The sequence below is a fragment of the Phacochoerus africanus genome, chromosome X (assembly GCF_016906955.1).
Source record: "Phacochoerus africanus isolate WHEZ1 chromosome X, ROS_Pafr_v1, whole genome shotgun sequence".
In the NCBI taxonomy this organism is placed as follows: Eukaryota; Metazoa; Chordata; class Mammalia; order Artiodactyla; family Suidae; genus Phacochoerus; species Phacochoerus africanus.
In genome coordinates, this window is record NC_062560.1 from 19,978,928 (window position 1) to 19,995,518 (window position 16,591).

A 16,591-nucleotide genomic window follows, 5' to 3' on the forward strand; every position below is an offset into this window, starting at 1 on the left:
CCAGGCTAGGGGTTGAATCGGAGCTGCAGCCACCGGCCTACGCCAGAGCCACAGCAACGCTGGATCCGAGCCGCGTCTGCAACCTACACCACAGCTCACGGCAACGCCGGATTGTTAACCCACTGAGCAAGGGCAGGGACTGAACCCGCAACCTCATGTTTCCTAGTCGGATTCGTTAACCACTGCGCCACGACGGGAACTCCGAAAAATGTTTTTTAAAATGTAGCCAATAAAGGGCCTTTCTCATATGGACTCCTATGAGATTGGGAAATGCTTGAGTTGTAGAGTCTTCTAGAAGTGAAACAAATTCAGTTTATAACCAGGAAGCAGCTTTATATAATCATGTCTTATAAATTGGTTTGGTGTAAGTTTATAGAAGTGGTGTATTAGTGTTTCATTCTGTGGGAGGTAGGCTCTGGAGTCACATTTGTGGGTTTGAACACTAGCTCCACCACTTACTAGTTTTCACTTAACCTTTCTCTACCTCAGGTTTCTCATGTGTAAAATGAGAATAATAATAGTGCCAGGCTTATAAGAGTTATAAAAATTACTTGGTACATGTAAAGCATTTAGAACAATAACTGGCACATAGTAAGTCCTCAGTTAAGTGATAGCTGTCATTATGACTGGCTCTTAATTGATACTATTTCAAGAAGATGCTGGACTCAGACTCTCAGCTTCATTTGAAAGTAAATTAAAATGTCTTTGCCTAAAGTACTCCTTTTTTGTTGTTTTATTTTAGATGTAGTGAAGAGACCTTGTAAGAAGTACCAAAGAACTTTTACATATTAAGAACTAAAAAAGAAAGTTGATGAAAAGCAAGCATTGTTTCTTGAATTTAATTCTCTTCCTAACATTTCCCATATTTTTCCTTAAATATGTCCCAAATATTGTCTATCACATTGTAAACTTCAGAACTTCATTTCATATTATTCAAAATCTTATTTTAGGCTATTTATTTGGGGACCTTTCAAAAGCTGTTCCTACTAATCACAGTTTTCCTTTTCCCTTTTATAGGTCGCCATTTGCTGCTGTCACAGACTATTCAGTGACAAGGAATAATGTCATACAGCTCTGCTTGGAATTAACAACAATCGTGCAACAGGTATTAGCTGACAAACTTTCCTTCTGTTAATTTATTAGTTATTTCATATTCTAACAATGAGAAGTAGTCCTGTTTACCAAGAGTTTATAAAATTCTGGTTTTGACTTCAAAAGAAAACAATTTAATTCATTGAAAAACTATTCATATAGCTCAATAAAAAGGGTTTTATTTATCAGCAGATGTAAAAGTAACCTGAACCTGTAGAGACATCACTGTAAGTCTATTAATCTTATGCTTTTAGTAAGTATGACTAAACCGTATTGCCTTTCACAAAATTAAATTGGTCCAGTTGGATAACAATCTGAGACTTTTGCTCTAAGACACTATTAATCCCTTCTTTGGAACAACTATAGTTTCATCTGTATAGGTATACATACAAACAAATATACACAATAGTCTTTAATTATCACTTTGATCATTTAAGTGATCTACTTACATGACCTGATTTTTTTATTTTGAATATTATTTAATCCAGGGACCTCCAAATCAAACATATTCAGGAGTGCAGCAGCTAATTTATAAGTGTTTTAATCAAGCCTGGCATAAGATATGGGGAAATGGCAGAGGAGTGAATTAACTAGTACATATCCTGCAAAAATTTGTTTAATAACCAAACGCATCTGAGAGGTCTGAGGCCTGCAGCCACTGCCCTTTATAAGACTGATGTTAACCTATTGCTGCTGCTGCTATTTTCTCAGGGTGCCATTATTTGTTAACCTATCCAGTGATGCAGAGAATAAAATGTGATGATGTAGAAGATTACTGGGAAATTGATGATTTAATTTATCCTTCTCCTCCCTGTCCTTTACTATCAGAGATAATTAAGAGTTTGTTATATTTCCTTTATTTTCTCAAATAAGACATTTTATTAATACAGATTTAAATGCTTCACTATATTTTCTGTTGTGCTGTATAGATTTTATTTGCACCATTTTTCTGAAACTGCAGGTTTTAAGGTGTTTTTCAATATAGAAAGGAGAGTAACTTTGTGACTTTTAATTGTGGAATACATTAGACATTCATCAGGATTCTGTCATGGCAGTAAGAAGGTCAGCAACCCATTGCTGTTAGTCACAGACATGGATGAAGATGATGAACATTTTATGAGCTTGAAAATACTCTAACAGTCTTACTTCATGTCTTCATGTTTGTTATCAGTAAATTTTATTTCTGAATTTCACAGATATCTACTGAATAATAGGGAGAACAGTGGCTTTTTAGGGCAGGTGTCAGCAGATGTTTCCTATGAAAGGCCAAATAGGGCGTTCCCATTGAGGCGCAGCAGAAACGAATCCGACTAGGAACCATGAGGTTGCAAGTTTGATCCCTGGCCTTGCTCAGTGGGTTGGGGATCTGGCATTGCTGTGGGTTGGGGTGTAGGTTGCAGACGCGGCTCGGATCCCGTGTTGCTGTGACTGTGGTGTAGGCCAGTAGCTACAGCTCAGATTCGACCCCTAGCCTGGGAACCTCCATATGCCACAGGAGTGGCCCAAGAAATGGCAAAAAGACAAAAAAGAAAAAGAAAAAAGAAATTCAGATTCTGGGCATACACGCTAAATATACTCTGTGGAATGCCCAGGAATCTGCATGTTTACTAGTTTTCCAGGTGATTTTAGTTCTCATACATTGTTCTAGAGCACAGGGGTAAAAGTAATAATATAATCTATGGGTAATTTTTCTTACGGTTCTGAATTATCCGTGACATTTCTTCAAAAATGTGTTTTCTAAAGCTATTTTTTTAACTCATTGAAGTTGACCAGAGATTTGAAATGTGGATAGCAGATTATTAGTTTCTTCCCTTGTACTATGAGGGAAAGGAATTCTCCCTGCTTTAAGAGTATTATTGCACAGTATTTGTATGATAATCATACATAGTATATTGGGTATATGCTCACTAACAATGTATATGCAATCATAATAATACAATTATTATCTGCCACCTGACAAGATCTGTGATAACTATATAATATGAATTACTTAAGGTTTTCTTTTCTACCTGAGACCCGAGACTATTGAAATACCATGGAATTAAATAGAAAAACTTTGCTTACATTAGAAACTCATACTGATTGTTAGTTCTATGAAAAGGCAACATATCTGATGTCACCTCCCCAAATAATTTCATTTCCAAGCATAATTATGAAAGAAAATGGATATTTTGAATTTCTTGTGTCCTCTTTATATCCGGATCTGGATGGCCAGTTTAAGGTTAACTTTTGAGTAATTGGCCCATTCTTTGTTGCCTTATAAAATGAGCCTGCAATTCTAAATGGCACCTATGATATATTTTCTTGGAAATCTTGAAGAAGAATCAGATGTACTCGTTTTCACTTAATTTATACATACCTAATGTTTTCCCATGCCAGAGCAGATAACATGGTCCTGAAAAAAAAAGTTACCTTTCTTTTAACTTTTATCTGTAAGAGTGAAGTCAGAAGTAGAGAGGTTTTTTTTTTTATTTTAATAATTCAGTGAATTTTATTATAGTTGTACAACCATCATCAAGAGGTGGAGAGTTTCTCTGTTTAGAACTCTCAGGTTCCAGAGCATGTCTTTGTCACTCTAACCTTCAAGATGTTACATTAAGAAAGGCTGAAGTGGGAGTTCCCATCGTGGCTCAGTGGTTAACGAAATCGACTAGGAACCATGAGGTTGCGGGTTTGATCCCGGCCTTGCTCAGTGGGTTAAGGATCTGGCGTTGCCGTGAGCTGTGGTGTAGGTCGCAGATGCGGCTCAGATCCTGCGTCGCTGTGGCTCTGGCGAAGGCCAGTGGCTACAACTCCGATTTGACCCTAGCCCGGAGTGGCCCAAGAAATGGCAAAAAGACCAAAAAAGAAAGGCTGAAATGATTTTCAGTGAATTAAAATTTCCTGTAGAGGCATGTGCAGGGGTGGAAGTGCAGTTGTGTTAAGATATGACTAACCCACCCATTCTGCTATTTTAAGAACCTACCATCTAAGTAACAGGTGATGCAGATTTTGTTTGCAGAATATGTGAACATTTGCCATAGACAGCTACTTCATAGAAAACATATGCCCTTCTGATATTGCCCTCAGAGGCTTGTACATACTCTCAACAGGACCTTTTAACAGCAGCACTGTTTGACTCGATCTTCTCTTTAGGAATCTTACGTCAAGGCATAATGGGTTTAAGTTTATCTGTTTACAGGTTAGGAAATATTAGGTAGAAAAGAAAGAGATATGCTTTTTAAGATTGAACTTTCAGTACATTCCATCTTGACCAAACACAGAATTACTGAAATTACTCCAAATATACTGAGGACATAGAAGGACTTCTGTACCCTCCACCCATTACACACTTTGTTTTGAAGAGGATGCCTTGTCCCTTCTTAGGACGTTTTGTTCTAACATTACCCATTTCTGTAGTTCATTACCCAGTTCAGTAGTTCATAACATTTGTCACAGTTCCTTCTACCTCACTCTCATTTCCCTGTCACATGTCCTGTTCCACGTGTTACCTTTAAGATGCTTCCAAACTGCAACTTGTCTGTACCTGGGCATTCTTGGTTCTTGCCTTGCCTACACCATCCCAGCATGTACCTGACTTGGTATCTTAATTCATCTACTTTAACTAGGTCTTTTCTGTTGTGCCTTCAAGGAAATAATAGGTGTAAATTTCTCTTAATAAAATACATCCTGATTTAATCTACTTATTATAAGTATAAAATTGATCACTTTCAGACTAGTCATCCCAAAGCCCAGCTCTAATTTTGTCACTTCCACCACTTTTCCCCCAGTTCCCAAATTGATTACATGTTCCTCTCTTTGGAATTCAAAGGACTCCAAGTATGGTTCTAACATAATTTCTTTCAATTTTGTCTTCCAGCACTCCCTTGTATTTTAATTATACTCTAGTTCATGTGGAAGAGTTACTGTTGGTAATATAGATCTTCCAGTTTCATCTTTAATGTTGTAAGGCATCCTCAGAACATGCCACATGTACATTTTTATCTCTGCCTGTTGAAATTATGTCCCATCCTCTTAAGGCCTCTAGGAAGTGCCACCTCGCTTATGAAGCTTTTACTATTTCTCATAACTGTTTATATTTCCCATTTTGAACACTTATATTTAATGTAATTATTGATATGGTTGGAATTAAATATACCACCTTGATGTTTGTCTTCTGTTTCCAATCTGTTGTTTTTTCATTATTCTATATACTTTTGTGTTATTATGATTCCATTTTGTCCCCTTTGTTGACTTATCAGCTATAATTCTTTTTGTGTGGGAAAAGGGAGAAAGCTCTTAAACTTACTTTACATGCATTTTACACCTCATCTATAACAGTTATATTCTGCTGTGAAACATAATTATGTGACTTCCATTAGATTGCAAACTCCATGAAGACAGGAACAATGTCATGCTCATTACTTCCTTGTTAAAATAAATTCACCTGAGCCCCATTTATGTCATCTGGTTATGAGCACATCCTTATTTGTACTCCTCCAGGAAAGTCTAGAAATAAATGCTTGAATTATTGCTTATTTTTATTTCATCTCCAGTGTAGAAGCTGTAGTTCTGTCTCTGCTATTCATGTGAAGAACCTTAGACATACCCATCTTTTTACTTTTCAGTTTATTCTTTATTTAAAATATGAATATTGATCCTCATAACCATTTTACAATGCTAGAATGAAACTGAACAAAACTTCTAAAACACAATACTAATGTTTAATGCCAGCAAAACATTTTCTAGAGGAAACTTTAAATTATAAGCATTATATTAATGTTTATAAATCACCTCTTAAAATAATCTATTATTTTTTTTACTATTGTGTGATGTCTTATCTTTGATAGCAAATCTTTCTGGGCTCTGTGGTTTGTTGCTACTATCTGAGCAACAGGAATGAGAATGATAATTAAAATAATGAAATAAAGCAAGTGTTTGCTTCTTGATGATGAAACTATCAGTGACTTTAGTTTATTTAGACTCTGCTTTTCTGTATTTTTCAAGTTTTCTGAAATTAATTGGAGTTATCAGAAAAACAGAAAGTAAATGCTATGTACATTGAATAATTACTACTTTAAGTCTGATGAAAGAGCACAGCATAGGTGAATACTTATTGAAAACTAAATGACATAAGAAGATGTGGTATATATACACAATGGAATACTACTCAGCCATAAAAAAGAACAAAGTAATGCCATTTGTAGCAACACTGATGAAACTAGAGACTCTCATACTAAGTAAGAAGTAAGTCAGAAGGAGAAAGACAAATACCATATGCTATCACTTATATCTGGAATCTAATATAGGGCCCAAATGAACCTTTCCACACAAAAGAAAATCATGGACATGGAGAACAGACTTGTGGTTGCCAAGAGGGAGGGGGAGGGAGTGGGATGGACTGGGAATTTGGAGTTAACAGATACCAGCTATAGTCTTTGGAATGGATAAGCAATGGGATCCTGCTGTATAGCACTAGGAACTATGTCTGGCCACTTGTGATGGAACATGATAATGTGAGAAAAAAGAAAGTGTACATGTATGTGTGACTGGGTCACCTTGCTGTGCAGCAGAAAATTGACAGAACACTGGAAACCAGCTATAATGGAAAAAATAAAAATCATTATTAAAAAAACTGCTAAATGACATAGTTTATAAACAGTGTCCATTTAATGGTCTTATTTAACCATTAAATACACACTAATAATTGCATTCACTTGGAATTGTATGCAGTATCTAAACAAATTTTTTTTTTTTGGCCACGTCTGTGACATATGGAAGTTCTCATGCCAGGGACTGAACCCACACCATAGCAGAGACCAAGTGGCTTCAGGGACAAAGCCAGATCCTTAACCTGCTGAGCCCCAAGAGAACTCCTGAAGACAGAATTAAACTTAAGCTGCCAGTAAAAGAGGCCAATTTGAATAAGCAAAGTGTAGATTTAAAAAAAAATATCTAGGGCATGCATTTATTACCAGGCTTTCAAGAAATCTCACCTGAACAGTTATGATGATAGTTATGCTTTGAAATATGCTGTACTTCAAATTATTTTTCACTCAACTCTAATTATTTTTATTCCCTTTGCAGCAAGATGAGATGATCAATATCTAAAAATAAACTGTCATAAATAGCTTTTCTTTCCCTTCTTAACACAAAAGGGTGGTGCTATGGAGTAAGTGAAAAGTGCTTCTTGATATTGGCTACTTATATTTAAAGTAATGCAAACATTAGAGGTGAAAGATAAATTTCTTTTAACAAGCTCTGTTTGGAAGAATTTATTTAATCCTAGTCTATCTGCTTTACTTATCTCCAGTTCTGATTGGTTTAGACAGTTATAGTTGAAGTGTTTTAGAGAGATTTAACCCCCCCAACACCTCTTACCCACATAAAATTGGCTATAATAACACATTTGAGAAAAAAGGGAAACTGGTTTTAAAATCTTAAATGGAAAGAATTCTCACAAAGAATTGAAGCTTCATTTAGAGCACTGTCAGCACTGAAACAGAAAAATGAGACAGGTACCCACGCACTTCTTGTCAGCATTGAAATAATTGCCATGATGCCTGCCCTAACGGGTATCATCTTAACCTAAAATTATTCTACTGTACCATTTCAAAAATTTCCACTTCAAACCCAAAAAATGATTAATTGGATTGTCATTAGTTGAGAAATGGGCGCAAAATTATTGGTTTACAAGGTGCAACTTTGGTGGAACAGGGCAAGGGACAGAGATAGGGACAGTGCGTACTGGGAGACTTGAAGCTTAATGCTGTCGTTTCGTGAGCTTTTCACCTTGGCCAAACTATGTAATTGCTTGTTCCATCTATAAACAAATAATTCTGTCTGTTATTGTGAGGATCAAATTAGATGTATTAAAAGTGGCTCACAAATGTCAAGTGAAAAACAAAAGAAAGTAATATTAAAGTGGATGAGAAATAAAAAGACTTGATACAGGGAACTAGAACAACTTTGTTTTAGATAATAAATGTACAGAGATTTTTTTTCTCCATTTCATGTTTTCTTCAGCCACATATACAGTGAATTATGTACTAAGAAGAATTTCAACGTGTGAAACATTTTATATATTTATGTATTTTTTGGCTACATCCATGCCAGGCCAGGGATTGAACCTGCACTACAGCAATGACCTTAAACCACTGCAATGACGACACCAGATCCTTAATCTGCTAGGCCACCAGAGAACTCCAACATGTGAAACATTTTAAATCAGATTTTGGAATGTTAAATGCAGAGTGAAAACTTCCCTTTTTCGCTTATTCAAAATTTATTTTTTAAGTACCCTTTTTCTTTTGAGATAATTTGTGTAGATTCACAGACAAATGTAAAGTGAAAAACTTCTTTTAAAACCCAAGTTCTGGCAATATACCCTTACCTGAAATGGTCTCTTCTAAATTGTATGTGTTAAAATGGCTTTGTGTGTTCTTATGGTCCTCCTCAGTTTTCATCCTTTTAAGATTCATTGTTGTATGTCCTTGATAGTAGTACTGGTTTTCTGAATACTGTTGGAAATATACTTTTTCCCTTTCCATTCCTAGCTTAAAATTGGGGGGGGGGGGAGAAAAGAAGATCAATAGTCTTTCACCTAATAAGATTGTTATAAAAAAAAAAACTTTTGAGAAGAAAAAATATGAAGAAAAGAGAAATTCTAGAAGCACTTCGAAAAACTTCAATCTATTTTAAGTATATTATTTTTACCTACTGCATAGTCAACACTTTCTCTCCCCACCCTCTAAAATTTGAAGAAATCGGCTTACTGTTCAAAAATGTTAACTGAGAGAATCTTTACTGAGAACTGAAAGTTCATTTAGATGTTGAAAGAGAGCTTTTGTGGTCTGAGCTTGTATTCATTCCGTTGATATTGAATGCCATCAATGTAAAGGTTTGTATGTAGGACACTTAATACTGTAATTATTTTCTATGTTTTTCAAATTATAAAAGTAATCTGCTTTAGAGAAAAATTTAGAGTAATGAAAAAAAAGGGAAAACGTTGCTTGTAATATTTCCACTCGAAGAAAGCCCCTGTTATCATTTTACCTGTTTCATTTGCCATCTTGCCTGTTTTCATGTACATACACATAAAAATATATGGCCTTTTTCATTTAGTATCGTGCCGTAATTTAAAAAAATTTACTGCATACTTCATACTAGGTCTTTTGTCCTTTAAGAAAGTTTATAAAATAATAATCTCATTAATTTAAAAAAATTACAAAACTGTAAAGAAGAGTAGTTACAGTCATCCTAGCCAAAGCACCAGCAAAAACTGTGGCACTCTTTTGGTCTTTCCTATAATAAACGTCTTTATTTAAGTTTTTATTCTGACTTTCTGACAGTTCATTTGTTTGATTTTGATGTTTTTCCCCATATTTCCTTGTCAGATGTACTTTTTTTCCTTTCTAAATCTTTGTTCAAGAAAATGGAAAAAGTAGCCTTCAAAGGTCAGTATTGGAAATGTTTCTTTTTGAAGGGCAACTTCCTCTGAATTGTGTGTGTATGCTTTCTAATCACTTTTGTTACCTGTATAGCATTTAAAATACAAATCAGTAAAAGTCAGCAATTTATAGGTTATCCTCTAAATATGCATTTTAAAATAAAAATATAAATTAATATATTAAATATATAGCCCTTTTTAAAAAACATTCCTGCTTGAATTTAGTTCAACCTGTTTTTATCTTAATCCGGTTCTTATTTACTCAAGGTAAATACCCAAGAGAAAATAAGAGCTTTTCTAGGACTTAACTGAATTGATATTTGTGGTTTAAATTGGTAGGGCATGTGTTTATAAATACTAAAAAATTAAAATAAGAGATTATAGAATTTTGTAAAAATAAATAGCCTTAAAAGTGATTTTTACTGTTCTATTAAGGATTTATGCAAAGGAATTTGGCCTATAAGTTTATTGACAATAGCTATGTATTTTACTTCATTACTTTTTATCTATATGCATAGTACCTCCTTTACCTTCCTAGTTGACATTTTGTATCAATTACTCTTACATTTTGTGGTGGAATAGTGCAGTGAGCTTTGACATAAAAGTAGATCTGAATTCATTATGACTCTGCTTTTTGACAAACTGTATGACTTGGACAAATTACCTCTTATCTCATACTCATCTGTAAAGTGGATCACCACCTTGTTGGATTATTGTAGATGAACTGCTGTGAATATTGGAAATTTATCTAGTTCGTGATTTCACATTTAGTGGGAGCTTAATAAATGGCAATTTTAGATTCCTTATATAGCAAAAGGTCCTTTGTAAGCTCTAAATTTAGTTTGTTGTTCCACACAGAACTTAAAGGAATGATTGTCTGCTTACTTTTGGTATTGAGCAGCAGTGAACAAAGACCTATTTCTAGAATGAGTGATTTTTTTTTTAATTTAATTTTTTTTTTACACTGGAGTATAGTTGATTTACAATGTTGTGTCAGTTTCAGGTATACAGCAAAGTGATTCACTTTTACATATACATATATCCATTCTTTTTCAGATTCTTTTCCCATATAGATTATTAGAATGAGTAATTTTTTTTAAAAAAAAAAAGGATTTTGGTTTAGTTTAGGATGTGTTTTAGAATTTAATGCAAATTGGTAAGTGTACTTCCTTTTCTGGATGATATTTTCAGACATCCATGTTCAAATGGAACAGAGAAATTAATTTTGATCACCTGTGAACTTGCCATCCCTATCTGTATATTCTAGTAAACTAGAATTGAAAATGGAAAACTCAGAACATGTAAAGGTAAAAGCCTAGTGTATAACAGTCATACAGAATATGTGTTTTAAAAGAAATATTAGGATTTAAGTAGTAGTGAAATACATGTGAAGTTCTAAATTGGGGATATAAATTATACTGGAGTAGTCAGGCTATATATTCTAGGGTTCATATAGTAAATACTAAACCATATAAAGCTTATCCAGGATAGTTTTATCATTCATCTCAAACACAACTTAAGTATTAGTTTTGCTATATTTTCAGGGCTAGTGTTTAAGCCTTCCTAAATCGGACACTCTAGGTGACCTGAAAATTGGACTTGGGCTCTTGGGATTGAAACTGGGGCATTTCAGACTAAAACCAGAACAAACTTTATATGTAATTTTTAAATAATTCTTATATTACTTAGCATACCTGTTGAAAGCAGTATGAAGGGTGATTGTTTTTTGTTTTATATTTGAACAATATATTTAGTTCAAAATAATTATACTTAATCCTTTAAGTTTTCTTCAGCTGTTTTAGTTGATGATGAAGCAAAACCATTATCTTTTGAAACTTTTATTTTATAATCCTAATATAGTGAATCACAGGTTAGATATAGAACTATTAGACATAGTACCCAGATAGCTTGAAGACTTTTTCTGAAGATAAATTTAAAACTAAAATATATATATATATATATTATTTACAAAGCTGAGATTATATTGTATATTTATGCTTTATCCCACCGAAGGCCTAGAATATAGCATTATCATCAGAATAGTTATAAATATACAAAGAGAAAGAGAAATCCTCATACTTGATATAAAAAAATGATTGTTAGTAGCTGCAAATTTTTTGAAGGCTCAGAGTGAAAGGTAGACAAGAGTGATGAAATGATCACATACTAAGACTTTAGGAAGGCACTATTTAGACTATCCAGACATAATAATTTATTATTTATTATTCTTCCGGCTTTGAAATACTTGCCTGACTTGTGAATAAAGCTTTAAAACTTACTGTATATTATAGGAAAATGAAATAGATTGTTTTTATAGGTTTATTTTACAAACCTGGACCATATTGCATGTTATCTGAGCATCTCATGAAAATGCTTTTAAAGATGTAGAGAGTATCACTAGCATTAAAAACAGCTAGACGTTTGTTGTGTGGTATACTAATCAAATTCTTTGAGATAGAAAATGGCAGGATACTATTTCTCACACATCTGTTTTCTCACTATTACATTTTTAATTTTATGTAATATATATATAGAAAAGAAAGTATGTCATATATACGTTATGATGTATAAAAATCAAATACTCAGAAATTGGCCATTTAATTTAATAACTAGAACATTAGCAATATAGTTTTAGTTATTGTGCTTCTCCGTTTTATTACTGTATCTCTTCTCAAGGTGTTTATTATTTCATTTTTAAAAAAAATAGTTTCCTACATTTTCTAAACATCTCAGTTATGCTTGTCTTTGAGCTTTGTAAAAATAGTATCACTCTGCATATTACTTTTTTCACTTGATGTATTTCTGAATTCATTCCTGTTTTGTGTAGTCACTATAACTCATTCAGTTTCACTTCATATAATACTTAATTGTATGTGTATACTTCAGTATATTTATCCCTTCTCCTGACCATGTACATTTGGATATATACCTCCATTTAAGTATATATATATATATAGGAGGATAATTGCTGGGTTATACAGTATACACTGCTCATATTTACAAATGTACCACATCCTGTTCTCATAATTGCTTGTTTACGTAATGTACTTGCATTGTCTTCGTACTTTCTGAATTTTTTTTTTCCTTTCTTTTTAGGGCTGCACCTGTGGCATATGGAGGTTCCCAGGCTAGGGGTCGAATCAGAGCTGCAGCTGCCGGCCTACGCCACAGCCACAGCAACGTGGGATCCAAGCCTCATCTTCAACCTGCACCACAGCTCATGGCAACTCCGGATCCTCAACGCTCTGAACGAGGCCAGGGATCGAAGCTGTGTCCTTGTGGGTACTAGTTGAGTCTGTTACTGCTGAGCCACGATGAGAACTCCCTGAAGTACTGTATTTTATCATACTGTCTTATTATGCAGTTCACCTTTCGAGAGGCTTTTAAAATTTTCTCACAAAGACCCCAAGAAGATAGAACTTTTACCATTATTGCTATATTATATATAAGCACAGGATGTAGAAAAAGTATGTAATTCTTAACCCGTGTAGATGGTAATTTTTTTTTAAAGAGAATCCCTGATATGCTCCCATTTGTAATGTACTGTAATTATTCTTTTTAAGGAATCAAGCTGAAAGTAATCCTATTCTATTTAAGAAAAAATTTGCTGTGGGAGACTTAGTGAAGGCAGGTTGTCTGCCTTTTGCACCTTCATGTCTCCAGTGCCTGGCAAATAATCATCTTTTGAAAGAATGAGAGGATTCATTTTCCCCTTAAAATCTGACCTAAAAAAGGGTTATAGGATTTTAAATGTAGCTGCTATAACTCATTCTGATGTTGATGAAAGCCTGAGAGCGAGGTAAACAGAAAATACGGTTTTTTGCACCGTTGATAAAACCCAGGTTTAGCATAATTACTACAAATACAAAATTAGTCCTTAGAATTTTAAGGCTGCTTCTTCCAGTTTCTTCTCCTTTTAATGCTTACAACCTTGGAGATGAGCTGGGGGAGACAGTAGTGATAGTACCAGTCTCCTTGTGAGACTGATAATGAGCTGGTGAATTGGGATGGTGCTGGAAAGGAATTCTTATGGAGGATCAGAGGCTTGGAGAGGACTTGTTTTAGAGCTAGAAAAGGTTCCTATTACTGTCCAACCTCCATCCCACCCTCCCCAAATAAATCTATGTGTGTGTTTCTGAGTAGCTTAAAATTTTGAAAGTTCCAATTTTGGAAGTTCCTGCTGTGGTACACTAGGTTGAGAATCCGACTGCAGTGGCTTGGGTTGCTGCTGAGGCATGTGTTCGATCCACAGTCCGGTGCAGTGGGTTAAAGGATCTGGTGTTGCTGCAGCTGAGGTGTAGGTTGCAGCTGCAGCTTGGATTCAATCCGTGGCCCAGGAGCTTCTATATGCCACAAGGTGCAGCCATTAAATAAATAAATAAATGTTCCCATTTTGACCTGATAGCAAATTTAGAAATATGAGCCATAAAGGAATATAGAACATGATGTTATTGGACTATGTGATGCTATAGTGGGAGTCATCCAAGTACCTAGAGAGAAAAATCGAAAGGTCTGATTAGGTGCTTTCATTGGTTCTGGTTCTATAAATATTTTATTGTGTATCTTGCTCTTATTTAGGTGCTATCCACAAAGTTTTCAGTGCCTTTTTTAAAAAAATGTCTACCCTAACACTATTCAGCAGATTTTAATACCATAACTATTAATTTCCCTTTTAATGTCTGTCAGTCCTTCTCACCCCACTAAATACCTCACTAGGCTTCCTGTTTCTTTCCATTTAAACTATCTACACAGATGCCCTGTGTTCCCAACAAGGATTCTGAACTGCTTTTTGAAATTGAAATGTATTCTACCCTTGGATCTTCTGTTTGCCTTTGTAACCCCTCCCTCAAAGTGTATCATCTGGGTAAACCCTATTCCTTATGACATTTAAAAATTATTAGCAAGAAAAAAGTGTTATATAAAGTATCATAGGCAAGCAGTAATCTCATTACTATTTTGAGGTTAGCAAAATGCTTTTAGAATGTGTTCTCAGATTTGTTCCTCACAATAATCAGGTGAAGTAGGTAAACCAAATGTCATTATCTTAGTTTTGTAAATGAGTACATGGAATTTCAGAGAGGAACAGTAGCATAATCACTAAGTTCATTGGCCAGGATATAGATCCAGGTTCTTTGACACGGTTTATAATACTTTTTGTTTCTCAAGTTTGGTTTCACCCTAGAATCAAGTAAAGAGCTTTTTATTTAGAAACACTGATATCTGGCTCCCATCCAAGACCGATTAAATTAGACTCTTTGTGGTGGGGTTGTGTCAGTATTTTGAAAATGATGCCTCAATTGTTTCTGATATGGAGCTAGAGTTAATAATCACTGATATAGTCACACTTTTTTGGTTTAGCATGAGGTGAATGTGAGGTGGGAAGAAAATGTATGTGATAAAAAAAGTCTTTCCCAACAGTTGGTCCATGGACCATGATTCACCTAGGGAAGCTTGTTAAAAATGCAGATTCCCTGGGCTTCACTACAATATGAATGATTGGTAACTATGGATCAGGAGGTGCAACTATTTATAGGTGATAAACCATATTCGCACTTTTATAAAAGAGGCTACTTAAAGTTTTGAATTAACAACTATAGCTCATAGTCCATATGTGCCACAAATGCATATCCAAAAGAATCAGACTTGTTCTTTGAAACATCAAATATAAGTTATTAACAGAAATGGCCATTGTTGATTTGTAGTAAAGGGAGAACCAGTGCTAGAAACTAATGTGGTATCAATAGACAGGGGCAGAAACTAGAAGGAATATTAACATTTTTAGCATATTTATTATGAATCATACCTTACATGGATTATATCATTAAATCGTTACACAAATCTATGACATAGATTTTCATACCTACATAAGATGAAAACAGCAAATCGAAGAAAATATAGTGCTGCTAGTTATAGGCACTGATTGTCTAAGGAGTTTTGCCCTGCTGCTGAAGTAGTTTTTAAGAACTCAGGCCTCTTGGGTTAGGTCAGAATAACCACCAACATCAGATAGGTAATTCAGAGGAAATTAGGCCCTTTCACAAGTGAAATAATGGATTGAAATTATACTTGACAGTGGCAGGTTGAAGAACTGGTCAGAATAAAGGTATTAGGACAAGTGAGTTTGAATCAAACTTACAAAATGATGGAAAAATTCTATAAAATACAAGATGGGAAAAGACTAGATTTGAATGAAGGTAGCAGAATGTAATACAAGATTAATTGTAATTTACATCGTGTGGAAGTGACACAGAACCTCTGAAAAATAGCACTCATAGTTCCTGAATTGAAGAGGTACAGCATGTAAAGTTTGTGGAATAGTTATTGCATTAAATTCTGTATTGATTAGGTCTTCATTTCCATGAGTGTTCTATTTTTCCCCTCTTTTATTTGGTGCAGGATTATATCAGTCAAGGTAAACTAGATTATGCTGTAGTAACAACCTGAAAATGTTAGTGTCTTTTAATAACACTCGTGTCCAGTGCTCATGTTTCATGTCCATCCTGGATTGCTATAGCTTCATTGTGAAGGTGTATCACATTATGCCTAGATTTAAGCTAGTACCATTACTTGGACAATTTAGTGTATATTAGTACCTAAATGTTTTATCATCATCAGTGATCTAAAAATATTTATTGAATGCTTAGATAAAGGGCACTTTTCACATGTTGGACACAGTTACTGAAAAGAAATGGTTCCATTTTGTCCAAGAAAGTGCAAACTAAATAGATAAAAAGGACAAAGGTATGTGGATTTAAGGAATTTCTTGGGATATGTTTCACATATACTATAACTTTCATTTATTTTCTGGCAGCCAAATTCATGATCCTAGATTGATGACTTAATGTTTAATTTATATTTTTATTTGTAATAGGGTGTGGTACTTAACATTGCTTGAACTCATTAGTTGAATTTGTCACAAGGGAAAAATTGTCTCCTAATTTTAGATCCTATAGATTTTCTTACCATTGTGATATATTAGATGGTCATTACGGTAACTTGAACATATGGAAGTTAGACTTACTATTACAAAGAAATTTTAGCTTCATTGTATGAGTATAAAATTCTTATCTT

The 16,591-nt window shown here is 34.3% G+C and overlaps 1 protein-coding gene across 8 annotated transcripts in view; it reads left to right on the forward strand.

Moving 5' to 3' along the window:
• Positions 1 to 16,591, forward strand: part of CNKSR2 (connector enhancer of kinase suppressor of Ras 2) — a 278,229-nt gene that overhangs the window by 76,266 nt on the left and 185,372 nt on the right. For all 8 annotated transcript variants that reach the window (XM_047764937.1, XM_047764938.1, XM_047764939.1 and 5 more), the window contains exon 4: positions 1,018 to 1,105. In XM_047764937.1, the coding sequence (XP_047620893.1) occupies positions 1,018 to 1,105 (88 nt within the window). The remainder of the gene's footprint in view (positions 1 to 1,017; positions 1,106 to 16,591) is intronic.